General features: G+C 25.1%; 4 protein-coding genes across 10 annotated transcripts in view; 1 reads left to right on the top strand and 3 right to left on the bottom strand.

Moving 5' to 3' along the window:
• Window positions 1-1721: 1721 nt before the first annotated feature.
• Window positions 1722-5052, bottom strand: LOC124428041 (zinc transporter 7). Of its 2 annotated transcripts, none has more exons than XM_046971618.1 (2): window positions 4838-5052; window positions 1722-4344 (listed from the first exon to the last, which is right to left on the bottom strand). In XM_046971618.1, the coding sequence occupies exon 2, from the start codon at window positions 4302-4304 to the stop codon at window positions 3249-3251; it is 1056 nt and encodes a 351-aa protein (XP_046827574.1). In that variant the 5' UTR covers window positions 4305-4344; window positions 4838-5052; the 3' UTR covers window positions 1722-3248. The 2 variants fall into 2 exon arrangements, with proteins under 2 accessions (XP_046827574.1, XP_046827575.1); XM_046971619.1 differs by lacking the exon at window positions 4838-5052 and adding an exon at window positions 4595-4786.
• Window positions 5053-6206: 1154 nt separating this feature from the next.
• On the bottom strand, window positions 6207-8846 carry LOC124427973 (exodeoxyribonuclease). 2 transcript variants are annotated; one of them, XM_046971472.1, is made up of 8 exons: window positions 8768-8811; window positions 8509-8554; window positions 7799-8248; window positions 7574-7700; window positions 7320-7463; window positions 7005-7148; window positions 6751-6931; window positions 6207-6436 (listed from the first exon to the last, which is right to left on the bottom strand). In XM_046971472.1, exons 2-8 carry the CDS (start codon window positions 8536-8538, stop codon window positions 6319-6321), a joined length of 1194 nt encoding a protein of 397 aa, XP_046827428.1. In that variant the 5' UTR covers window positions 8539-8554; window positions 8768-8811; the 3' UTR covers window positions 6207-6318. The 2 variants fall into 2 exon arrangements, with proteins under 2 accessions (XP_046827428.1, XP_046827427.1); XM_046971471.1 differs by having other exon boundaries at window positions 8509-8846.
• A 1734-nt stretch (window positions 8847-10580) lies between these two features.
• On the top strand, window positions 10581-15240 carry LOC124427972 (ATP-dependent RNA helicase DHX30-like). Of its 5 annotated transcripts, none has more exons than XM_046971469.1 (14): window positions 10581-10601; window positions 10832-10910; window positions 11001-11124; window positions 11204-11293; window positions 11358-11442; window positions 11529-11914; window positions 11987-12171; window positions 12304-13323; window positions 13449-13790; window positions 13878-14122; window positions 14219-14426; window positions 14552-14738; window positions 14862-14944; window positions 15025-15240. In XM_046971469.1, exons 2-14 carry the CDS (start codon window positions 10861-10863, stop codon window positions 15206-15208), a joined length of 3189 nt encoding a protein of 1062 aa, XP_046827425.1. In that variant the 5' UTR covers window positions 10581-10601; window positions 10832-10860; the 3' UTR covers window positions 15209-15240. The 5 variants fall into 5 exon arrangements, with proteins under 5 accessions (XP_046827425.1, XP_046827422.1, XP_046827424.1 ...); XM_046971466.1 differs by having other exon boundaries at window positions 10596-10726; XM_046971468.1 differs by lacking the exon at window positions 10581-10601 and adding an exon at window positions 10608-10713.
• Window positions 15241-17448: 2208 nt separating this feature from the next.
• The window catches only part of LOC124427971, a 55611-nt gene continuing 45371 nt past the window's right edge, over window positions 17449-27688 (bottom strand). Inside the window, exons 4-10 of the mRNA XM_046971465.1 lie at window positions 23788-23901; window positions 23401-23534; window positions 21804-21954; window positions 21293-21645; window positions 20710-20934; window positions 20506-20608; window positions 17449-20099 (exon numbers count right to left, since the gene is read on the bottom strand). Of these exons, the coding sequence (XP_046827421.1) occupies window positions 17647-20099; window positions 20506-20608; window positions 20710-20934; window positions 21293-21645; window positions 21804-21954; window positions 23401-23534; window positions 23788-23901 (3533 nt within the window). The 3' untranslated portion in view covers window positions 17449-17646. The remainder of the gene's footprint in view (window positions 20100-20505; window positions 20609-20709; window positions 20935-21292; window positions 21646-21803; window positions 21955-23400; window positions 23535-23787; window positions 23902-27688) is intronic.

Genomic DNA, 27688 nt, shown 5'->3' with positions numbered 1-27688 from the left:
TTTCTATTTCTTGTCAGAAATCATAGCTTAATGATCGTAGCAAGACCAAAATTAATAATAATATATGCGTCTTATTTTCTCGATTGGAATGTTTATTAAAGAAGAGGCTGTTGCGACTGCGATAATTATTACGTTCATCGTTGTTAGATGGATTGTAAGATACGACTCAGAGTAATATATTATTATCACTAGTACATTATATCGTCGATATTATTAAATGTTGTATATGGAAGTTATGATTAAAAAATTTGACAAAAAAAAAATAATAAAATAAAGAAAGAAAAGAAAAAAGAGAGAGATTAAAAAAAAAAAAAAGAAAAAAAACAGGTTTAAGGCAAGTAACATATTGTTGGAATTTTAGAGAAATTTTATATTATAAATTTTAACCCTAACAAATCCAAGATAGATATGAGAGAGAAAGAGAGAAAATAAAAAAGTCGATAAATTGTAATTTTATGAAATATATATATATATATATATATATATATATATATATATATATATATATATATATATATATATATATATATTTATATTTATATATATATATACGACGATTCATCTATATGTACAGTTACGAAATATATCGTTCGAAGAAAAAACTGCCAAATCAAGTAATAGAATTAACACATAGTTAATAATTATTATAAATTGTTGTATTTCTGCGATATTTCAAAAACGCTAATACAAGATTAATAATTCTCAATATTTGGCTTAAATATTCGACCATCTGCGTAAAAAAACGCACAAATTATACTGCCATAAATCCTGATCTGTCAAAAAGAAATTTTATTAAAGAAAAAATCAAAAAAGATCAAGAGAAAAAAATAGGAAAATAGTAAATGATGTACAACATAACCTGCAATTGTTTTTGATTCAGCTTAGTCAGATTTTCTTCTCAATATGTTTCTTCTTATACTTTCATACGAATAATTTTATAACGGTAGGTCATTTATTTATCGTTAAATAAACACTCACACACACACATATATATATATATATATATATATATATATATATATATATATATATATATATATATATATATATATATATAAATATATATATATATATATATATATATATATATATACACGCTCGTTATTATCCTATTATGTAGGTAGTAAACATTTTTCTATTATCTGCCACGTACAAAACACCATAAATAATTATAACGTTAAGAAATAGCGAAAAAAAAAAATATCTTTTCGGATGTTACATGTCATATTTGTGGGCCTACTTTACAACAAAAAAGGAAAGAAAGAAAGAAAGAAAAAAAAAGAAATTAATTAAATAAGTAATCGTTTTGACAAGATCTACATTACCGTCGGTACTGTCGGTAAAATCGTTACCGTACGTTACACGTTATTATCTGTGAAAATTATTTAATAGAGATTTAACGCTATTGAAACTTCAACGTGCGAAATCAACTCGAAGTAATTTTATTATAAACCTTTATGTATTTATATGTGTATACATATCCTTTAAAATAAATGTAATACGTATTTGAGATTATATGTATGTACGAATACAAACTATATATATACACAACACATAAACACACATACATACATAATATATATATAAATAAATATATATATATATATATACACATACATACACACTACTACGGGTAAACATTTTAGAAAAGGGAAAAACGATAAAAAAAATTCGTTAGAAGTATTTTTTATTATCCTTATCTTTTTCGATTAAAGATATCCTTTTTCTTATCGTCGTTCTTTGTTTTTTATTCTTTTTTTTTTCTTTTTACATGCGCTTCTTTAGGTTATATATTAAGATTATGAAAACATAACAATATGAGCTCTCGCTGGGAATAATTACTATGGAGAGACGATGCATCATACAAGTTTCACAATAGTATAATAAAAAAAAAAAGCTATACGTTCCTTTCATGATTTCGATTAATCACTAAACGATCACTTGTTTTTTTTTTGTTTATTTTGTTAATATTAATTATTGCAAATTAAAATGACAACGATTCGTTCCTTAGGAGGTCAATGGAATTTCATGCTATTATCATTGATCAGATTTTTGGCGGGAAAAGTTAGTCGGTTAAATCTTCGTTAATGATTGATCTACGTCATGGAATGTAAATATTTTGTTCTTTTTTCTTGTTTTCTTACTATAAGTTGCATTTTCTGGTTGAATCTGCACAGCTGGTTGAAAAATGTTTTTTTTTTTTTTATCCTAAAATTGCATAATGATTTATAGTAATTTTCTGTCTAGTTCATTAGTAATACTGCATCACACTTGCCCATGTATATATGAAAAGTAACTCTTGAAAAATAAAGTCCATTGATAAAGAAAATAAATTACAATAACATATATATTTATGCACAAATATATAGAAAATATCGAATAATTTCTTCTTTCTTTTTTTCTTCTTTTTTTTAAATGCAAAAATCCAGCTTAACAGATGTTCCTTAAAAAATTTGTTCGGAATTAATTCTATTGATTTTAATATAATTATAATTGTTTTCGACTTAAATTATTTTTACAATATTTGAATAGTAATTTATAATGGTATAACACTTCTACTATAAAATAAGTATTTTATATAAATCGTATTTCATATAAATTATTTCAACGAAATATTAAAAATCTTCTATTTTTATTTATTGTTAAATATATTTGATAATATATTGATAATATATTGGTAAAAATCAATAACATAACCTGAAAATGAGCATCTTTACACGAATATATAAAAAATGAAAATCTTATGATTAGATTTAATATTTGAAAATGATAATTTATCTATAAATTTTCAAGTCAATAGTTATCGGTTACAAGAACATCTTCGTATTTCGTAATCATAAAAGAATCCAGATCTCAAAAGAGATCTATACGCATTAATTTAAAAGCACAAAAGTAAAAGTTTATTAACTATATAATGAAATGCAATATTGTTTGGATTTATATAATTTCTATAGAGCATGATGCTCAAAAAGCTAAGAAACAGCAGTTTGGAGTTTTAGGACTAAAAGGGTCCTATATTGATGGCTCCAATGGCTGACAGTTGGCAAATTATATATAATTCTTTAAATAATTTGTAATTGAAATTGATATTCTCCTCTATTAAAAACTAAGCAACCGCACAGACTCAAAATCGCAAAAATAGTTTGCGTCAGAGCTGTACTTCTTGCACCTTTTTGACAAACTCGACAAATGAATACACTTCTGGAGCATTTATAAGAACACTTTACAATACGCACGTTTCTGATAGATCACATAGGTGCATAATCCAATTGCACCGTTAGTTGTCTCACACCTGCTGCTTGAAAAATCATTTGAGTATGCGCAACCACATACTTTGGATCTACAGTTCGTGCTACTTCTAGTTTTATACAACCAACATAAACTTCGGAACAAAGTGTCCAGAAATGTGGTTCTTGTACACTATAAACTCCAGCCAATTGGGTCACTTTATTGTAACACTGTGGTAAAACATGATCCAAAGCCGAAGGTTGTCTTTGCATAAGAATCTCCCAAGATTCTTTCATTAATGAAACTACACTTAACACTATCAATACTGCAATGAGCATGGAACAAATAGGGTCAGCTATCATCCAACCAAACATTTGCATCAAAACAGCCGATATAATTACTCCTACAGATCCCAGAGTATCTGCTAATATATGTAAAAAAACTCCTTTCATAATTTGAGAATTATTAACAGTAAAAGTTGAATCCATTTCAATATCAAGATGATTGTGACTGTGATTATGATTCAAATGAGAATGGCCATGCCCACTACTATGAGAATGAGAATGCCCATGACCACCATGGCCATGCCCATGTCCATGTTGAAAGGCATATATTCCTACTAAATTCACTATGAGTCCCATCACAGATACAGTAAAAAGTCTTTCGTGTTTTATCTCAGGTGGCTCGATAGCTCTTTCAACAGCTTCAAACATTATAAAGACAGCTATGAATAACAATAGCAATCCATTAACGAATCCGCCTAATACCTCTGCACGTACATAACCATAAGAGTATCGGTCATTGGCTCTCCATTTTGTGATAACCGATGCTACCAAACCAAATAACAAGCCGGTACAATCGAAAAACATATGGAAACTATCTGAGATTAGGCCCAAACTGTTTGTCCATAATCCGTATGATAACTCAACGAAAGCAAAAGATAAATTTAAAACTGAAAACAAAAATAAGTTCCTGGTATTTTTGTCAGAAAAAATTAAACGTTTCCAACCAAGAAGCTTCTCCTTGATACGGCTGCCAATGTTGCGTGAATCCTTGTGCGAATATGGTGGAAGCATTTTGTTTAGGCGCCAGGATTAATTATATTAAAAACACTTCCTAAAACAAAATAAATAATACATTATTATAATAATCAAAATACATATAAAGTATATAATAAGAATAAAATACAAATACAATGAAAAATATGATAACATTCATTACTAACATCTGGTACATAAAAATAACAATATAAATAACTCATAGACGATCAACTAATCAATTTATTTAAAATGTTTGTAATATTCTAATTCACAACAAGGTTTACATTAAAAACAATTATTGATTTAATTTAAAAATTATTATTAACCTCTTGTAATGTTTATTTTTCTTTTTTCTTTTTTTTAGAAAAAATAAATACATCACATATTTTATTCTAATGGAAATATAAATAAATTTTATGACACAAAAAAATTGTTAGTATCCCATTCTAAAGAATGTCGAGTTACGCTAAACATACGAGTGCAAAGGGTTAATATCATCGTAACTTCATAGACTGACGTGACACGTTCACAAATATATCTTAACCTTTACATTTTTTGTTAAATCTTACCTTTTTGTACAAAATCCAAAACAACGGGGGATTGTAATTAATTCAAGAATAATTTATAATTCTTCCTTAAAACGAATTCATGATAGTAAATCACTAATAATTCGCTTTAACCGGTTCGCAAAAACATTCGTGGCACTGTACATCAGCAACACTACACAACGTATGGGAGCATATTCTACATGTCGCTTAGTTCAATGTCTTTCAGTCAGTCGTTAAATAGATAGATAAATGATTTGCAAAGTTTAACAAAAAATATTATTAATATTATTTCTTTTTATAATTTTATAATTACGTATTTTATGAAATTTACTTAAAATCAAAAGAAAAAGAATTTCTTTCATTATTTTATGATTATTCATTGGAAATAAAATAAATCGCGACATTACGTATATTTCCTTTATTCTGTACGAGATAGATGTTAATGGTTTTATAAGTATTTTTAAAATATTTAAAATTATATGACAATATGATAAGAAATAAATACCAAGTTATTTTGTATGCCTCAATATAGGTTATCTTATTGTTAATGTTGTTTTTTCAGTTAATGGATTATGTTAAATTGTTCAACTTTATTTTTTATTTATTTATTTATTTATTTTTATTTTTTTTTTTTAATATAATGTAATATAAGAATAGGAATAGAATATTTTCTTTTTGGCCAATAAAAAAAACTTTAAATTATGTCATCGATACGTAAATTAAAATTAATTTATTTATTATCTATAGAATTCTCTCTCTCTCTCTCTCTCTCTCTCTCTCTCTCTCTCTCTCACGATTACATTTGAAAATAATTATTATTTCGATTAGTTTACAATGTTTTCTTTTCGTACTTTGTTTATAAACTTTGTGTATCATTTCTGTTTTAATTACTAACAGATATTGGGTCTATATAGATATTGATTACTAATATAGATGAATATTGTTTTGTATATACATATATATATGTATATATGTATATATGTATATATATATATATATATATATATAAAATAAATTTTGGAAGTATTTTAAAAGGTTTATTATTTAATTAACAGATAATAGAATGATAGAATTGTAGATAATGGAAATATAGTGTTTGAATTAAATTAAATAATTCTTCTATTTAAGAAAAAACTAAAAATAATATATAATACATATATGAATAACATTCGGCATAGTAAATAATATTATCAGAAAATCGTGACATATTGTTGTTGTTAACATTTTATCGTAAAAAAGAAAAAAAAAAAAACTGAACTCGACATTCTCCTTATCAGAAAGGAGAAAATGGTAATAATAAACATGACCAAGATGGCGCTATTATCCCGCGAAAATACAAAACAAAAATGTTGAACTTAATTCTTAGTTGAGGAGAAATTTAAAAAATTGATATCATTTCTTATTTTCAAAGTATATTTTTCAATAAATAGAACATATTAAAACATCATTATTATTATTGTATTAAATGAGGAATGATCGATAAATGACAAATGGAATTTGTTTTATAAAGTAACGTATAAAACAATCGGGCAATGATCACTCCCATAAACATTGCTTCTTATAACGTTATCGCATACTTTGTTTTGAATACGTTCAGATACCAAGAAGTAATCCAATCTCCTAGATATAAAATAAGTTGATAATAAAAGTATATACATGTGAGATATTATCAAGTATATTATATATATATATATATAAGGACGATTCAATAACTTTATCAGAGAGAAGTTTTTTAAATCAAAATTATTAAATCATCCAAAGAGGATTAAAAGAAGAAAATCTTTTCAATAGAATTATACATTTTTCTCTTTTTTTTTTTTTCAATAAATGATTCTACTTTTAATCCTTCTCTTATTAATTATATGAATACATAATTATATATTTATAAAATAATTGTAAATAAGTTACAATAAAAATAACACTACTAAACTTACCAGCCAATATTTTTACTTCTTGCATTAGCAAAATATGACCAAAAAGTATAAGCGCCTGTTTTATCTGGATACAACATTCTGAATGTATCAACAAATCCTTGATCTAAAAAGTCAGTCATACCATCTCGTTCTTCTTTAGTAAATCCAGCATTTTTTGTATTGGTTTTAGGATTTGTTAAATCTGTAAAAGATTGTATTTAATTTTTCTTTATATAATTTTATGCTTATTAAAAATTGCAACTGATTGCATTTACCAATTTCTTGATGAGCTACATTCATGTCTCCGCAAATTATGACAGGTTTTTTCTTATCCAATTCTTTAACATACGATTTGAATTTTTCATTCCATTCTAATCTTTTGGGCATAGTTACCAGCTTTGCTCCAGCATTTGGCACATCTACAATATAAAATAAATTGAAAATATATTAATAGAAGATATATTAGATTCTTTGTAAGTTATTAATAAATATAAATACTTTAATAAGGGATTTGTTTACCTCTACATCATAATATAGTATGGTAAAATAAAATATAAATAAACTTGTATATAGTATTATCAATAACTTACAAACATTCAATAAGAAAAAGTTTGGATATTCTGCTGTAATTAATCTGCCTTCTTCATCAAGTTTAGAATTATTTAAGCCATACTTGATATTCATAGGCTTCTCTTTTGTATACAAAGCTACACCACAATAGCCAGCTTTTTTGCCTGTTATAATAATAGATATTTGTTATATAAATTAATAAATTAATACAAGATATATATATGTGTGTGTATGTGTGTGAGAGAGAGAGAAAGAGAGAAAGATTTATGTTTACTATCTGCATAATAATGATGATATCCTGGCACTTTTATTTCGCTTGGTAGTTTATTAGTGTTGCATTTAGTTTCTTGCAACGCAACAATGTCTGCATTTTCCTTGACAATATAATCCATTCCATTTTTCTATATCATAATATCTACATATAAGTATCGAATGTGCACATACATTTACAGATATATAATGATATAGCAATAAAGCTAAATAAACAAATAAAATTTACCTTTATAACTGCTCTAATCCCAGAAACATTCCAGGTGCTAATTTTTAAATTATATTTCATTCCTTCTGTATTAAGTTTATCGCAATCAAAATATATTTCATTTAAGTTAGTATCAGTTCTATTAATAATTGGTTTATTTTCAGTTTTAGCTTTTTTAGCAACAGGTTCGTCGTTATCATTCGCTTTACGTTTATTTTTGGAAACTGATTCTTTTACAGAATTGACAACAGAATTTTTAACAGTTCCTTTAGAATTTTTAACGGTTTCGTTATTAACTTCTTTCTCAGTTGTTTTGGTTTGTTTTTTAATAGATTGTTCAGAAATTTTTACTGATTCACTTATTTGTTCTATTGATGATTCTCCAGATTCTTTATTAGAATCAGAATTCTTTTTAGGAACTATATCGGATGATTTTTTATCTTTAGCAAGTTTACTTTTGGATACATTTGTCTAAACAAAAAAAAAAATTATTTAATAAACATTGAAATGATTTCTTGAGGCATTGAAGGGTAATGTAAATAATTTTATTTCAACGAAAAATAAAAAAAAAAAAAAAAAAGAAAAAAAAAAAAAAGACAAAACATTTTTATGAATTATTCCTTATAAATAATTTCTATAATTATGATATAATAAAAAAAATATGTACGTAAATAAATTTATGAAGAACAAATGGATGTATGTATTTTACTGATAAATATTTTTCTACTAACCTTCAATACTTTACTTTTCTTTGGTGGCATATTGATTATTCTTCGACTTTATATATATATAAATTAACTTTATTACAAATCAAATGTATGTATGTATATATATATATATATCTATATATATATATATATATATGTATATGTATATTAATATTATAAAGAGAAATTTTCTTTTTATTCGTGATTTATATATCAAATATAATATATATATCTATATATATATAGATATATAGATATTAAAATATTAAAACAGAAATCTTACATTGACACCAAACATTATCAGCCGAATTCAACGGAGAGAAAAAACGAGCAAGGACGCCAAATTGCGCGGGATATTTGTTGCGCATGCGAGATCTTATAAAATGTGATCAGGTTAGTTTCGTCGATAGAATGAACCAAAAATAAATCAACTTATAGAAAGGATCATATATTTTATTTATAAAATGGACAAAATTTGAGGTAATTATAAAAAAGTAAAAATATGAAAATTCTCTTTTATTGCTCTTTGTAAAAAAATTCTTTTACCTTTTTTCCTTAATAATCACATAACTATTTTTTTTTCCTTTTTTTTTTTTTTTTTTTTTACTTTTTTCCAGAATAATTAAAAAGATCGTACAAATGATTAAATATTATGAAAGATAATATGTAACAAATAGATAGATAAATGATCAAAATAAATAAAAATAAATAATATAATAATAGAAAAGAATTATATGTTTAACATTTTTATCAAATTAAATAATTATTTTATATATTTTTAACAACAAAATTAATTTCAATTAATTTTATTCGATATATTTTTTATTAAGATGATGTAAAAATTTTATCTATGACGATATGTGAAATTATCTATAGTTACAAATGCGAAAATCTAGTGTCTACAATTTAAACTGTTCATTTAGTTTTATAACTCTAGCAATGAATACATTCGTAATTTTTTACCGATTTTGAGGAACAAGGGCTCATTTTTAAAGATAAAGATTTAAATGAGGATATGGCTTTTTCGAATTTTTGAACAAATTTTATTTACTTTTTAAAAAAGTCGTGTCAAAAAATGATACTTTTCCGAGAACAGTTAACGCATAAAAATAAAGTTTTTTCGAAAAAATCAAAAAATCTATGTCCTCGCTTAAATCTTTATCTTTAAAATGAGACTCTTCTTCGTGATTTTGACATTTTTCGTGAAAAAAAAAAAAAAAAAAAAAAGAAACAACTTTATTATTGATTTTCGTATGTGTGTAAATTTATGGTTAGATTTTTGGATTTATTCTAAATGTCTTAGAAATGCATTCCGTTTAGTATAATAATCTTACAAAATAATGTTTAGTAGAACGACAATAAGCATTTTAGATACGTAATTCAAAAACTGTGAGTTTTTTGAAAATAGATGATTTTTTTTATTTATTTTTATCGATACAAACAAACATAATTAATTTATTTCTTTTGCGTGTATATATATTTTATATTATTCTTTTATATTACAATTCCTTTGATTATTTAACATTCATAAAGATTTTATTTGCATAGCACCGTGGTGTATTCTAATAATATTAATAATTAGATGATAATAATTTTTAACAATTAAGTTTATAAAATCGTTTAAAAAAAAATGCGTTTTCTCTATTTTAACATTACATTATTTAAAATTAAAAAGTATTACAAAGTAAATGGTAGCGTATTTGAATGGATTTTCAAAATCCTTTCAATCTCTTTCTAATTAAACATTAAAGTAAATTAAGTTAGATTTAATTTTTAGATAATGTTAGATTTTACATAAGTAATTATATTTCAATAAATAAATATAGTAAATAGAATTTTAATATAATATCTTAAATAAAAAAACACTGAAAAATTTTAATTTCTTTATTATTATTATTATTATTATTATTATTATTTATTGTATTATTATTATTAAAACTTATACACCGATGCAATATATAATATATATATATAGTGGAAACAAATGTTTCTTTATTGCATTTGTAATTCATATTTTGTCCATACACGTCGCTGAAGTCACATAATTGTATTTGAGCGAAAGGTGATGAATATCTCTTTAAATCTAATTCATCGGTGTAATATCACGTGGTTTGTACGTACGTATATTCTAATGGTGTATACACCGTGATATATCACGGTTAAGTAGAAGATATAAAATGTATACAAAAATAAAAAAAAGAAAATTAATTCGAAATAAATCTTATGAAAGTAAATTAATAAAGTAATGTTGATATAAGGTTTCATGTGCTTTTTTTTTGTTTGTTTGTTTGTTTTTTTTTTTTCTTTTAAAACGATATAAATTTATCATCAATCAATTTATTTTTAGGTTAATCGTGATAATACATTATTAGAAGGATGTTTAATTATCGAGTAATATTTTATAAGAAAGGAAGAACTTGTTGTTTGTAAGTTCATATAATTAAAATGAATATTATTTCTTTTATGTATGTCATTTAAATATATTATTTTTTTTTTTTTCTTTTTTTGCAATATAGTATCAGATCTCAAGTGGCATGGCCATGTGAATCATCTAATAAACAATTTTATCTTAATAAAATAAAGCGATATTATAGAACACAAAATGAAGAAGAAAGAAAACTAGTTGATAATGTAGCCAAGGTAATAAAATATTGATTATATAAAACTTTTTGTTTATTTCTTTCTTAATATTTAAAGTAATATTATTTGTTTGTACAAGATAAATAATAGCATTCATTTAGAAGAGTTAAAGCAACCGAATTTAATTAATTCAGTCGAATGTTCGAATTTTACGGAAAGACTTTTAGAGGTAAATGAAATAATAAATATAATGATTATATAATTAATGATTTTATCAAGTATTTATATTTTAGGAAAACGAAAAAAAAGGATATAATAGTAATAAGAATGTAATATATGATACAAAATTAAGAAAAAATGAAGAAGTTACATTTGAAGGTAAAATATTTATGTTATTATTATTAGAGAAATTGTCTTTTTAAATAATAATTCAATATGTATTGTAAGTGCATTATATTTTTCAGATATGTTTAAATTATATCCAAACAGCGTTAGTACTTTAAAAAATATTTATTGTATTGTAATGAATGAATTAAATATTAATAATTTACTTCGTATGGATTTTACTTGTTCTCAAAATAAAGAACGTATAACTTGGGAATGTATTTGCTCAGTTTCTTGGCCAACGAAGGAATCATTTACAGGAAGAGGTACAAGTAAAGTATTAGCTTCAGCTGATGCATCATTAAAGTGTTTATACTGGTTGTATAAGCAAAATAAATTAAAAGCTAATAAACCAATAATATATACGAAAGAGGAAATAGAAACTAAATTGGACAAAACTATTCCTATTTATTTGGATTCTACAATTTTGGAAGAAGTTGAAAGATTGATTGAGATATACAAAGAGGTGAATATTTATATAATTTACATATATGAAATTATTAAATTATTAATAAAAAAACATTTCATTTGACTTTAGAATGTAAAAAATATAATCGAATCTCCTAAATTAAAAAATAATAGTTCTAATGAATCTGTTGATATTGACACTGGTATGACTCCTTCATTTTTGTACAATCAAACGCGTAATCAAAGCCTAAAAAGTAGGTTTTTACAAAATAATGTTAGAACTGATGATAGTAATCTTCCTATTTTTCAATACAGGTAAGAAAGTTAAGTACTAGGGCAATTTTTGTAAAATTCGAAAATGTCAAATTTTACATTAAATGTATAAATTTCTATTAATGAATTATTAAAAAATAACTATTTAATAATAATTATTTTTATTATTTTCAGGGAAAAAATACTTGAAAAATTAGAAAAAAATAATATTTTATTAATTAGAGGTAATACAGGTTGTGGTAAAACCACACAAATTCCTCAGTTTATATTAGATTCTTATATAAAAAATGGAAATGCTACAGACTGTAATATTTTGGTATCGCAACCTCGCAGAATTTCTGCAATATCTTTAGCAGAACGTATTGCTTCTGAAAGAGGAGAATCTATAGGAGATGTGATAGGATTTTCTGTACGATTACAGAAGGTTTATCCACGATTTCCTGCTGGAATACTTTTTTGTACCACTGGTATTTTATGCCAAATAATGGAGAAAAATCCAAACTTAATAGGATACAGCCATGTTATTTTGGATGAAGTTCATGAACGTACATTGGATATTGATATACTTTTTGTTTTAATTAAAAGAGCACTTACAAATAATTCTTCATTAAAACTTATTATTATGTCTGCAACTATTAACACTAAAATATTTGAAAAATATTTTAATTGTGATACAATTGATATAGAAGGTAAAAGATATCCAGTTAAAATGCATTTTTTAGAAGATTTTGAAAATTTATTACCTCCGTTAGAAAATAAGATGAATTTGAATTTTATTAAAAGAAATATAAATCGAAATACGAATATACTAATGGTTAATATTCAACAAGTTGTAAGTCTTATAAAATGGATTATTGATACTAAACCACCTGGTACAATATTATGCTTCCTACCAGGATGGGCAGAAATTAAGATAATAGATACGATACTTAATAATGATACGTCATTAAACCAAAAATTATTAGTAATTCCACTACACTCTAAACTATCAATTGTTTATCATCACAGGATCTTTACTACAGTACCAAAAGACACTTCAAAAATTATTTTGGCAACAGATATTGTTGAAAGTGGCATTACTATACCTGATGTTATATATGTGATAGATACTAGTATTAAGAATACTCCTATATGGCGTGATAACAAACTTTATATGGGCTTTCAAAAAGTATCACAAGCAAATATACAACAAAGGTACATAAATAAACAGCTATTATAGTTGATTTATTAATAAAAATTGTTATAAATAGTAATTATTTTATAAAGAACAGTTAATTTAATTTGTAACTAAATATAATATTCGTTATATATTTGTTTAGAAAAGGAAGAGCTGGTCGGATACAAACTGGTGAAAGTTATCATTTTATAACAAAAAAGGAATATGATGAATTGCATCCTAATCCAATTCCTGAGGCATTATGCAGTTCTCTGGAAGATACAATTATTAAGATTAAAGGTCACACTAATGAGAAGATTGAACAATTTTGTGAATATATGATTGAATCACCGAGCAAAATGGCAATAAACAAAGCGATAAAAACATTAATGCTATTAGATATTATTGATAAGGATGAAAATTTAACACCATTAGGAAAACGATTATCATCAATTCATGTACATCCAATATTAGGCAAAGCTTTAATTCTTTCATCAATATTTAAGTAAGGCGAAATAATGTTATACACATAAACTTATATTTTATTTTATAAATAATTTCCTAAAGTTACACTTTTTTTTTTTTTATATAGGTGTACAGAGTCCATTCTATCTATTATTACACTTTATTCTATTGAACAAGATATTTTTTCAAACACATTGTATAATAAGTCTTCTAAGAAAGATATTAAAGAGCAATATCATAGAACAAGTGATCATCTTGCTATAGCTAAATTATGTACTGAATGGAAAAAGAGATTAAGTGAAAGCGATTATACAAATGATTATTTCTGCAACGATATGAACATAAGCCCTCTTAGAATAAAATTATATGATAGTAAATGTTTATTTTTAATGAATATTTATATATTTATATTTAAGTATATTATAAATTTTTGTTCCCTTATTAAACAAAATTTTTTTACATTTACAGAAATACGTTGTATAATTTCTAAACAATTGCAAACCTGTGGTATAAAAAATTACGATATCTCTGACTCAACAATGCTTCAAAGTAAAGATACATATAGCGAAGAAATAATTTATGGTATTATTTTATCTTCTACAAATATGCTACTTGAGAATTATGAATTTTGTTATGATAAAAATATGTTTAGAAAGAAATCTCATCTTAAATCTGAGTACGTATATATAAATCAGAATTAAATGTCTACTCTAAAAATGAACATTACCAATTGATTTATCAAGTATCAATATTATAATATAAATATGAGGTCAGTTTATTGTTACAATGTATTTATTTCAGATGTAATAATTTGGTTAAGATAATGACAGAAAGTGTGAACTATAATAAGATATTTGAACCTAATTCATTCTTGACATATTTTCATGGTGTAAATTTTCAAAATACACATTATATGCTAGTATACGATACTAGCATTATATCTCCCTTAACCATATTACTTTTTGGTCAAGGTTCCATATATGAAAAAGTAAGTTGTAAATTATAACGTGATTTTTCTGTTACCATAAAAATGATATATGAAAAAAAAAAAAAAAAAAAAAAAAAAAAAAAAAAAAAAAAAAAAAAAAATAATTACTTTTCTATTTTTTAGGAGAATAATAACTCCCTTAATGAAAAGATTATCGTTCTTATGTTAAGGGAAGAAAAGCCATTGAAATTTTCATGTACACCAGAGTAAATATATATTTTATTTCATATAACTTTATAAAATTTTAATAAGTATTCATTTTTTATTAATAAACGAATTTTTACAGGGTAGCAGAAAAGCTTATGTTATTCCGTAATATTATTTGGTCTGTAGTAAATTATTTTCTTATAACAGATAAACGTCCACACAATGAATATAATTATATGAATGAGTATAGATCAGAAATGTTACGAGTACTTTCCAAAATGTTAGATATAAGTGCTAAGAACAATGATAAAAAAATAAAGTAATATATGTCAATAAATGTTGGACAAACATTAAATCTTTTATAATTTTACCAAAATATAAATATAGTCAATAACGATTTAATATAATATAAAATATCGTCTGCATAAAGCGTAAGTGCTTATTGATAATTTATTTAATTTCTATCGTTATTTAATTTCTTTCGGTTTTAAAAAAAGAAAGATTTTGAAAATAAAAACGAAATATATATTTATTTTAAATGTCATCTAATTTTCTTTTAATTATTCTTTTTCTCTTTTTTTTTTTTTCTTCATAAATTTTTACTTCATTTCTTATATCTTATTAAAACTTATAAACTTACGACATGATTTAAAAATTTTATTTGAATAATTTAGTTTATGAACATTTAAACAAATTTCTAATTCCAAAACCACCGACCACGTACACTTAACAATAAATTTAATATTTTTGAAATATTCTGAGGTATTTCATATCTATTATTTTATATATTTATATATATATATATATATATGTGTGTGTGTGTGATATAAAATATAAATGATAAAGTATTATTTAATATCATATAGAAAATTATTATTTAATAAGTTAAGTATTACAATATATATGTATATATATATATATATATACATATATTACTTGATTTATACATACACTTTGCAGGTACATGGAAGCATGCGCTTCTAATTTCAATAACAACAATTTCTTGTGTGTTAAAAGAAAAATAATATACAATATAATGCAAAATTATATTATTACGATTATAAAAACTTGTTTATAAATACTTATAGATAAATATTTAAATCATATAATAATGAATTATAATCTGTAACAGTAAATAAATTGTCAAACAAAAAAAGAAAAGAAATGTTAACTCTAAATGACAATTCGACTTTATTATAAAATTTTCAAAAAGATTTAAATATACGAGATAAATGTATATATATATATATAAAACTATAAAAATTCAACTTAATAATATTCTAAATAAAAAACATTAACTTTTTTTATATCTTTCAATATTATAATTGTTCTTAAACTAATAATAAGTTATTAAGTTAATATAATAAATTATGACTTGGATATTAAGTCGTTATATCTATTACATTATTGACTTAATAATTTTTATTTCTTTCATAATTACTCTCTAGGGACATATAATAATTTCGTCGTTTTTTTTTCTTTTTTTTTTTTTATTAAATCTGTAAATTTCTTTTTTAAAGTGAAGGACATTTTAAAGTGAGAAGTAGACGAAAAGAAAGGCGCGAATTTTTCAAACGGTCCTCGTACATTAAAATATAAGAACATTCTTTTTATTTTTATTTTTATTATTTTTATTCTTTAATATAAATTAATATCGAATTCGGTTCCATACAACTTTTAAAATACATATGTATAATGCATTTTTTAATTGAGATTAGAATAATTATTTAAAAAAAAATGTACTCGAAGAAATGATAATAAATTTGTTATTTTTATAATCTTTTTCTTTTTCTTTTTTTTTTTTTTTTTTTTTAACTGAAAATTTAATAATGTCGAAAATTTAATGATAACGTATAATATATTAATATTTATATAACTGCATATTTTTAACATCTAATTCTCTTATATAAACAATGTTAATTTATTATTAAGTTTTTTTCATTATTCGTTATTTAAGTTTATTTTCTCGATTATCAGCTATTATTGCACTTCCGGCCACGTCTAAGAGAGAGTATTAGACATTTTCATGAAAATATGAAATTCTCTTAATGTATCTAATTAATATCGTAAAAATATACTTTTGCAAATATTTGCAAGTATAATTGCGATTAAAACATTATCATTTCTTTATCACCTACGTAATCAATGATATAACGATAATATAATGTATAGAACGTTATTCTTTTTAATTCTTTTTTTCTTTTTTATATATAATTCATTCTTATAATTAAAAAAAAAAAAAAAAAAAAAAAAAGATCTAAATCTTTTCGACTTGTTGATAAATATTTTAAGTCTTTTCTTTCTTTATTAAAATTCTTATTAATATCGATCATAATATTTCAAAGTAATAATTGTCCATATATATTCATGGCATATATGTATGCATATTTTATAATAATTTAAAATAATTTCACGAAGGGAAAATAATACAAGATGGGTCAAAAGTTTCTAGGTGATTTAAAAAAATCAATTGCTCTTTCTTTCGAGACTCTTTGAACTTAAACTTAGGCTTCTTATTTAATAAACTAGGGTTGCAGTTTTACGATTTGTAAAAAAAAAAAAGATAAACAATAAAACGAAGAAAAGATTCGTTTAAAAAAATTTCGAAAAAAGTAATTGATTTTGAGAAAATCATCTGTAAATTTTTAATCCATCTAAGGACTGTGCATTTCTTTTTTTATTTCTTAACAAATTCTTAACGTTTGAAACGTCTCATTAGAATCTGTCAGTATATATTCTGAAGAGAAACGATTTAATTCGTTTAATTAGAATTAGGTAGCAAAACGGTAATAAAATTTTCTGTTTCGTTATCATTGAGATTAAAATTCGTTCTTTGATAAATTCTATGATCGAAGGATCGACCATGCAAGTCTCTTGTTTTTAACAGAACATCTGAATTCGTAGCATCAGAAATTCTTTGTAAATTACCGAAGAAAACACTGTCAGTACCGATACTCTCAGCTCCACTTTCGCTAGCTCCATCGCAAATAGATTCTGTTTCATCCGTTTCAGAGACACTGCTAACTTCTGATTTCAATAATCGTTTTCGAGAACTGTTACTATCGGTACTACTGAGATATCCATTATCCTCAATTTTCATAGATCCTTGTGATGATTTTTCTGAAATCATTTGATTCACCGATCCATCATCACGTTCCAAATCATTTTGATATTCTTCTAAGTTACCAGAAGAAGATGATAAATGTTCTTGAAACCTTGAACATTTATTGTTATTATCAGGATATTCCAGATCGAATAATGAAGTTGATGGTTTTTGAAGATTCCTATGACAATAGTATTGATCGTTATTATACCCTACTTCATAGCCATTGTTTTGGACAGGAGAGCCGTTGCTGGCCGTAGGGTCAACCGCTTCGACATTATTCCTGCCCCATAAGCCGTTTTTTGACGGCAATGAAGACGAAGGAATGATCGGTTGTTGGTGTTTTATTGCTTCTTCAACAGGTATAGGTGCTTTTGGAGATTGATATATACTTTCTGTCGGTGGTAATGGTACAACATCCGGTTGATTAAAATTTGCTGATCTTTGTCTCTTAGCTTGTCTCTTTTCCGGAGTTAAATATTTCTCTTTTTTCCATGATAAGCTATCACTGGTTTCACCGTTTAAAGAGTTACTACTACTTAAGAAATTGGATTCCTTTAAATTCGATCTTAATTTAGCTTCATATATTTCACGAAGACTACCATAGCCTCGTCTTTGTAAAGGATCATAATCACATTGTTCTTGATCATCGTCGCAACGAAAACTACCTTTACTTTTTAATAATATCTGTGCCGGCCTTTCCAATGAATCCATAAATATTTCATTTATCGTTTCCTTATCGGTACTTATATCACCGTTTATTTTTAATTTCATTGGTTTCCTATCCAAAGTATCCGGCTCGTATTCAGATTCATCCTGTTTAACATAATTATCTGGAGAATCTTGTACCTTGATTGTCAAATGTCCAGGATTTTCTGGTTCGTATCTTATGTCAGGACCAGAATCATCGCTACCTGCTGGACTTACGTATCCGTCATTAACATAAACTTCACTAACGAGAGAATAAGCTTCAGATCTTTGCATTATTAATTCTGGCAAAGCATTGTAATAATTCTTCTCTAAAACGTCCTTCTTCAATTTTGATAATACAGTTTCACCAGTTTTACCATTAATTACAGCATTTTGTATCGTCAATTCCTCATCCAAAGGTAATGCCGTTGATAGAGTTGGACTTGATTGATCTATCGATTCTGATGACGTTGATGATTTTCTATTATATTTGAAACGTTCCAAACTATCAACTTCGTAATCACTCATTTTTACAGATTTCGAATAATGTTCTAATACTTTAGCGTCTACCATCTCACGAATCACAGCGTCCATTATTCGCTTGGCTGTGGTCTTTGTACCAGGCAATTCGTTTATCATATCTGGTAATTCGCCATTCGATTTCTTTATTCTTTCATTGGCATTGTTATCATTTTGATGAGTATCATTTTTCGATACTTTATTATCATTTTCTATTTCAGCTTCTTTCTTTTCAATCGCAGCATTTTCTTCCATTTGTTTGATAAAAGAATTTTCTATTGCCTTTCTTACTTTCTCGTTAACAATATCTTCAGCGATATAATGGGTCTCTTTATTGCTATTACGTTCTTGAATGTAACTCGAATTTTCGAACATGGATTTTGTTGATCTTTTGGAGACACTATAACGATCATCGTTTTCTAAAATTTCACTTTTGGTAATTGGCTGATGAATATTTCTTGAAATTCTTAAAAAGGATGAATTGTCGTGCCAAGAGAACGAACATTTTCTTGTTTCTTTGTGAAATTCAAGAAAATCACATTTTGCTAATTCCTTTACGTATTCGAAATTTCTTACGAAAGTTTTCCTATCGCCATGGAAATTTTTTTGTTCTTGTTCGATCTTTTCGAGCCAATGGGAACGATTTGGTTTAACATCTTCGAGCCAAGCTCGAACTTTACTTTCACCTTGGCTAGGTTGATCATTTCTTGGATATATCGTTAGATTTTTATATGATTCTGCACAACCTGGACAACCTGTACATCTTAATGATTTTTTCGATTTCGTCGACATATTCTGGGACGAGCTCGAAATTGATCTTTGCCGTTGTCTTTGTTCTTCTTGTTGTTTCTGTTTATTAGCTAAATTACTATGTTCTACGTCACTTTCTTCCTCTGGAATACCTATATATAAAATAATAAAAATTACAATTAAAATAAACAAATATATATATATATATATACATATCTCAAATATTTCAAGGTCACCTAAATGTACATCATTAATTCATATGGTTTGTCAATTTAAAAGCTACAACACTGTAGTAATAAAAATATATAGTTTTATTAAAAGAAAAAAAAAATCGATAACCTTGAAATCTCAAAGATAAACTTGAAAAAAATGTTATCTCAATCAGAATATTGGTATCTTTAGATCAAACAATTTCATCCTTCGACAATTTTTATGTATCTTAAAAAATGGAAAGACATTTTAACTATAAATGTTTAATGACAGTATATATATATATGTATATATAAAGAATTGATTTTTAAAATGATTTGATAAAAGAATGAAATAAAAAATCCTTACCAATGAGAGTAGGAACAAATTTTTTGGCAGCCATCTTATGTTTCGCGATAGAAATAACTTCACGAATTTTAAGAAGAAATTCGATGGCTGCTGGAGGTGGAGACTAAAAAAAAAAAAAAAAAAAATAATAAAAAAAGAGGGAAAACATGAAATTAAAATGATTTAATTAATTCAATGAAAATTTTAATGGCTTGAGAGACTTACAAGTAACAATTGCCTGTCAAAGTATGCAGGATTGAAATATAATTTTCTTCGTTGAGTACCTGGAAGTACCGGTACTTCTTGTTGATGAGAACTATCTATTGTTTCAATGATTCTGACATCCTCTTCAGGTAATCTCTCTCCAAGCATTGAACCAGATCCAAATACAGTTTCAGAATGGTCCAGATATACATAGCGTGGATGAACGATTGCAGAAGTGAACTGATTCTACAAATTTAATTTATTGTTAATATTGAAATCTATTTTCTACTATATATTAGAATAAATGTTTAATTAATCTCATATGACATGAATAAAATAAAAAAGGCTTCAAAAAAAAAAAAAAAAGAAAATAAGAAAGAGTATTGTCTTTTTGACTAAATTAAATTATTTATGACACACAATTGTTTACTATTCTTATAATTTATATACAAATTAATTTTATCAATATAATAATTATAATTTTTCTAAATAAAAAATAAGATATAGTAATGTCTTTTGGAATAATTTAAATTATTTATCAATAATTTGATTTATTAGAAATAAAATTTATAATTAATTCTAGTAATATGATTTTTATACAAACATGTTCACAATTTTGTTCTTCATCGCTTTGAACCAAATCATCTACCAATTCGTTTTCAGTTAATACGCTGTTGGTATCATTTTCCAAATGTCTTGGTGCGATTAATAATGGATTGTTTTTTACCAAACCACCACCAACACCACTACCGCCAATACCTTCCCTTGGACTAGGTAAAGTAATTTCTGCTTCTTCAATTGATTTTCTTTTTCCTCTTCTACTATGAAGATACAATGATACACTAGTTACGTATATGACAGCTAAAATGACAGAGGAAAGACCAATAGCAGCGTATTCAGTTGCCGAAAGTCCTTGCGAAACTTGAGACGTCGATGTAAATATTATTTCTCGAATGTCTGAAATAAAAAAAAAACTTTGAATGATAATAGAAATTTTTATTTACTGATATTTAAATAACGAACGATATGATAAAGTGTTATTAATAAATTCTTATAAAATAATAAAACATTATATTATATACATTTATTTTTGATTGAAATCTTAAAATACATACTGCTTCTCGACGGTGATCCAGCAACTCTAAATGCAACACAAGGTGCAAAGACATCAGTATTGTTTTGTTGTGGTGATGCATCTCTGCAGATAAGTTTAGCAATTACTACTCGACCTTCTGTAGCATCTCTCAATCCACTTTCGCCAATCCACTGTAATGATTTTTACTATTAATAGGATAATATATAGGATGGGACAATAACTACGATAACTATGAATATCTAACTTTTTTTTTAAAGATATGAAAAAACTCCGTTTACTATAGTCATGTTATATATATTATGATTGTTTGTTAATGGACACGTAAAGCAGATATGATTGTTAACTGAGTTTTTTTAAATGGAATTATATATTTTTTTATATCAATGGTCGATGCAATTCGACATTCTCCATTAAAAATAATATTAATCCATGTATGACGAAGAATTATGAATTTTTTCGTAAGAAATTGTTTAAAAAAATGGTTTATAATAAATTGTTAATTAATTATTAACAATAGGTCGATGAAATAGAAAAAATTCTACTCTTTAAAATGATATTCGATTTAAATCTCTACAACTTTTAGTTTCTGAGATATTCCTATGTAAACGAAAGATATATAAAATAAACGAAATTGTTTCTTCGATAAAGAAAAAAAAAAAAAAAAAAAAACTAACTTGTTCATTAATTATTTATTAACTTATGTAATTTTATAAATCTGAGTTGCAATTTGAATTCTTTTTTTTGGCAAAATAAGATAAATTGAGTTTGTAAAAATTTGTTTATAAAAATTGTTTATAACAAATTTTTAATTAATTGTTAACAATATGTATTGTAAAATGTTGCCTAGAAAATTTTGCCCTTTAAAATGATTTTCGTATTAAGTCTCTACGACTTTTAGTTCCGGAGATATTCCCAATTAAATGAAAATTTATATCTTTCATTGACCTATATAATTTCATTCAAATTGGCGCAGTGACACACTAACCTATATAAATTCCAAGAGTTTACGCGATCCTACTACTACTACTACTACTACTACTACTACTACTACTATTACTACGATCAGCTGTATTATGCGAATTATGAATGAAAATTTTTAAAAGGCGATATCTCCGGAACGGAAAATCGTAGAGACTTGAAACAACTACCATTTTCAAGTATAATTTATTCTTTATTTATTTAAATATTCCAATAATATTGTTTTAATAAAATCGATTTTGTTAATAATTTTTAAATTCGAATTTTTTTTTCTTTCGTAATAATGACATAACCTATAATGAAATCATCGAAATTTTTATCGTAATCATGTAAATTTTATTTTGTTTTATTTAAAAATAAAGGATAAAAGATTTAATAATAATAGTCGACAATGTAGCAAAATTGTTAGATCGAAAACTCAAAAGATATTATTTTTTTAACTTATTATTACTATTACTATTTATTACTTATTACAACTCTTACTACATTTAAGTCACATCCCACCAAATGATTTCTTATCAATATTTAAATTAAAATATCTCCTAAATTAATAATTTTAATAAATAATATTCATGAAACCAGGAATCTCTTGTGATTATATAATAAAATTAGCTCATTACAAATGATATAATACTGACCTGAAGAAAAGTTTTCCCTTCGTCGCGAAACAATCTAAATGGGGGTTCTGCATCTGACAGATTTCTCAATTCCGACCATCCTGATTTTCCTAACTGTCGAGCTCCAGTTATTCCACAAACAGGAGTAGTTACGCCTGTTATCGATAAATAGAATACTTTCTTAATATATAAGATTATAAAATATTACAATTGTGAAATTATTTTTAAATATTATTTTTTAATTAATTAGATATTAAAAGTTTTAATTTAAATCGAATATAAAAAATGAAATTTGCACAAAACTAAGCAATCGAGTTATTAAAAGATGATTAGTAAATTTTTTAAAAATTATAATAAAATATAATATAAATAAAATATAATAAATTTATATATACATTGTAGATATACCTTCGAAACGAATTTCGGCATGTGGATAAATAATTTGACCACGTTGCGGTAGAAAAACGTATGGCACTCGCTCGATTAAACCCGAATTGCTTAGAAATCCAGCAACACTGCATTCTGAAAGAAAAAAAAAATTTCGCTAAAATTCGATCGTAGTGATATAATTATTTTATTAAGAATTTTCTTTTTTAATTTTTATGGAAACATTAAACAGACAAGGATCCAATGGTATTAAGTAATATGTAGAAACCCATAGAAAGTCGTATATAACAAATAAACACATATATAGATATATAATTCAATCCTGTTGAAAGTAAAAGTGTTTTGAAATAAAACAACTGTTCAACAACGAATTCATTGTATAAATTCAATTACAATGATATACTTATAATATTTAAAATATTAAAATTTATTAAAATTATTTAAATCGAAATAATGAATTAGAAAGATATCATAAAATAAAATAATTTCGTATTATTAAATAATAATTGAATAAATTTAATTATAGTCTACAAAAATGACCTAATTATAATAAATTCAAAGCTGCTCGATTAATTTGATCTTCTTCGATTACAAATTAACGAGTATGAAAAAAGTAAAAATAAAAATCACCTGTTGAACCTTAAAGATCGATAAAAAGAAAAAAAAATAAAAGAAGAAAAAGGAACTAAAACAAAAAAAGAAAAAAAAAATAAAGAGAAGAAGAAAATTGGATCGAACTGGCATACATATTAATTTTATGAGAATCCTTTTAGCAGGCCGAATATCCATTTATCGTCGTTATATCAGTAAAACCAGTCGGCATTAATTATCGATATCTCGTGACGAGCGAGATGATCTATCATTTACGAATAGAGATTACATAGATATAATATATGTCCATTTGAAAAAGATATAGCTTCCAGTTTCCATCTTTGTAGGGTCGATGGCGACGTTCTTTAAGGTCGTAAGGTCAATCGCGAGCATTTCAACCAAGAACATCTTAAATGACTCTTTTCATTGGACCAACTTAACCGATCGTTAATCACTCGACAGTTATCTAATTTCCGTACATGGATCGTTGATCGTGAGCGTAGAAAGTCACGCGTAAATATGGCCATCGGTCGATTAGCATACGTGCGACACGAGCTCGTGCTGAGAAACGAGATTTCGATGAAATTCTACTTAATCTTTTTCATTCGTTTTTTCCTTTTTTCTTTCTTTTCTTTTTCTTTTTATTTTACTTTCTTTACTATCCTGGTCCTCATTTCGATATGGGAACATATATATATTCACTCTTACAAGAGATATGATTTATGTTTATATTATTTTTATTTAAATTTCATTTAATATTTATTTAATATTAATTTAATATTTATTTAATATTAATATATTTAATTGAAAAATTATTTAACGATTACAATTAAAAACTATTCTTAATTTAATTTCGTAAATGGTATAATCAAATATTTAAAAAACAAATTACTCTAAGCTTCTATAAATTTTTCATGAAATTTATATTAAATATTATAAAATTGGTGTTATTTATATTAAAAAAATTAAAATACATAAATAAAATACAAAAAAACAAAATATGACGTAACATTGTCTGAAACGATCGGATATTAAGAAAATGTATATAAAATAATACGTTAATTGTTAATCATATTTGTACTAGTGACAAATTGACGAAAGGAAAAAATGAAAAAAAGGAAAACTATTGCAATTTCTAATAAGCCCTTAAATTTATATTTTCGTTAAACGTTATTTATTTATAATATTTTATTTTTATTTAAACATTTTTTTTTTTTTATGTATTGATTACCAATAAAGTTTTTGATTCAATCGTTTATCGATATTAATGATTGATATTAACATTCTGATATTCTCCTGGATCCTGTTTGGTAAAGCGGTAAATTCTGCTTAGCATGTAGAAACTTACTTCGGCCGTTCAACGAATAAATAATTTGTATGCCGTGTACCAACCAACCTGCTCGTTGAGAACGTACCGCTTCGCGAGAAACCGGAAAAATTTTAGTCTTTGACTTTATGAGACCGCTCAATAAAGGATCATATCGGTAAACGCGACTCGCATCTTCATCTTAATATGATAGTATATTTTTGACGTAAGGCTCGACATAATCTATATTTTATTTAGATCTTTTACCGGCTTCATATCCATTTACTGTTGTTTATAGGTATATATATATATATATATATATATATATATATATATATATATATATATATAAGTAAGAGAGAGAGGGAGAGGGAGAAAGAGTAATATATATAATTAAAATTTCTCTCTCTCTCTCTCTCTCTCTCTGTTTCTCTCTTTTCTCTTATATATGAATATGTAGATATGTATTATATATATATATATATATATATATATATATATATATATATATATATATATACACACTTTATTATATATTATATATTTTATATATAATATTATTATTATATTAATATTATATTAATATTATTATAAAGTGTATGTGTGTCTATATATATATATTAATATTTCTAATTGATATTTTAAAAATATGTAAGTGATCGATCACCATCATCATACTTGTTTGTATACTGTAACATAAGATTAATGATTGATCAGATTAATATAGTAATTTGGTCATAAAGTCATACCGCGTGTTACTAAACTTTCCAAATGAATTATAGAAATATTACATCTTAAATATTTATTTATAAACATTAAGTAAAAAGAATTTTACAAATATAACCATCAAAAAGTGTTCACTTCAAATACTACAATATTTTATCACTAATAATCACGATTATTCGAAGACAATAGAGAAAATATTTCAATCAAGATAACAAAATTACTTTCACTCTGAATGTCTTTTATTTTACTTTAATTCACAATGAATTGTTAGCGTTTAAAATTGTTTCTCATTCGATCGGATAATGTATATCCAAGCGATTTATCTATCACTTTAAACCTATAAATCTTCGTTTCTACATTCCAAAGTACTCTCACAATCACTTCAGTATATAGCCTATCAATGTTGTACAATAGCAGCGATGGTGGTGGTGATAGGTAATATTGAGGGGATGGAGAGACTGGAAAGAGTGGAAGGGTATCAAGTAGAACGAGAAGGGCTAAGAGGTTGAAATTAGAGATAAGATAAATAATTCTTAACGACACACACATACACACACACACACACACACATACTGATTTAAACTTTTACTGTCATTAATTCTCCCACCATAGATATCGTAGAATCATTTGCATAACGAAACGTTTCCACTATTAGATATCGCACCTTCGAGATCTTATCGAATCTTCAGAATAACCGTCAATTAGAGATACGTTAAAAGCTCGCATACGTTGAACCTCGGAACTTGACCTTTTATCTTCGTCTTTGCATGGAAAGACATACGCATATGTTTCTTGCTTATGTTGGTTGCTTCAAGGCCGCTACGATCTTTTTTAGTAATAGTAAATAATCGATTGGAGAGTCGAGCTTGTCGTTCCTCTTTAGTACCGCAAGTACCGCAAGCTAACCCGGCTTATCTTACTATCTCTTCTATCTTTCCCTTTATCTCTCTTTCTCTCTCTATCCGTCTATCTGTCTACCTGTTTGTTTGTCTGTTTCTTCCTTCTCTCTCTCTCTCTCTCTCTCTCTCTCTCTCTCTCTTGCTCTTTCTATGGATTTATTTATATCATTGGATAAGTTCATAGTTCTTTCATAATTTTAATCTAAATCTTATTGTTTCATCTAATTTCGTTTAGTACGCTTATTTCTATCCGTTTAGAAATGCATTCTCATCTAATCTAATCTCTCCTTTGTTCTATATTCCATCGGGCAGAATAGAAATAACAGAAATCTTAGATATAGAAAGATTTAAATCTCTTGTAATAAATTCTATATAGCGAGAAATATTATATATTATAATT

This window comes from Vespa crabro, chromosome 11 (assembly GCF_910589235.1).
Source record: "Vespa crabro chromosome 11, iyVesCrab1.2, whole genome shotgun sequence".
Classification (NCBI taxonomy): Eukaryota; Metazoa; Arthropoda; class Insecta; order Hymenoptera; family Vespidae; genus Vespa; species Vespa crabro.
This window is presented reverse-complemented; position numbering and strand designations above follow the sequence as displayed.

Excerpts from the sequence above, each read along its gene's own strand:
- LOC124428041 (XM_046971618.1), bottom strand. The coding sequence starts at position 4,304 with ATGCTTCCACCATATTCGCACAAGGATTCACGCAACATTGGCAGCCGT.
- LOC124427972 (XM_046971469.1), top strand. The coding sequence starts at position 10,861 with ATGTTTAATTATCGAGTAATATTTTATAAGAAAGGAAGAACTTGTTGT. Across the intron at positions 11,294-11,357 it reads TTACGGAAAGACTTTTAGAG|GAAAACGAAAAAAAAGGATA; the intron begins GTAAATGAAATA and ends TTTATATTTTAG. Across the intron at positions 14,123-14,218 it reads TAGAATAAAATTATATGATA|AAATACGTTGTATAATTTCT; the intron begins GTAAATGTTTAT and ends TTACATTTACAG.
- LOC124427973 (XM_046971471.1), bottom strand. The coding sequence starts at position 8,538 with ATGCCACCAAAGAAAAGTAAAGTATTGAAG. Across the intron at positions 7,701-7,798 it reads GGATTAGAGCAGTTATAAAG|AAAAATGGAATGGATTATAT; the intron begins GTAAATTTTATT and ends ATTATGATATAG. Across the intron at positions 7,149-7,319 it reads CTTTTTCTTATTGAATGTTT|ATGTGCCAAATGCTGGAGCA; the intron begins GTAAGTTATTGA and ends TTTATATTGTAG.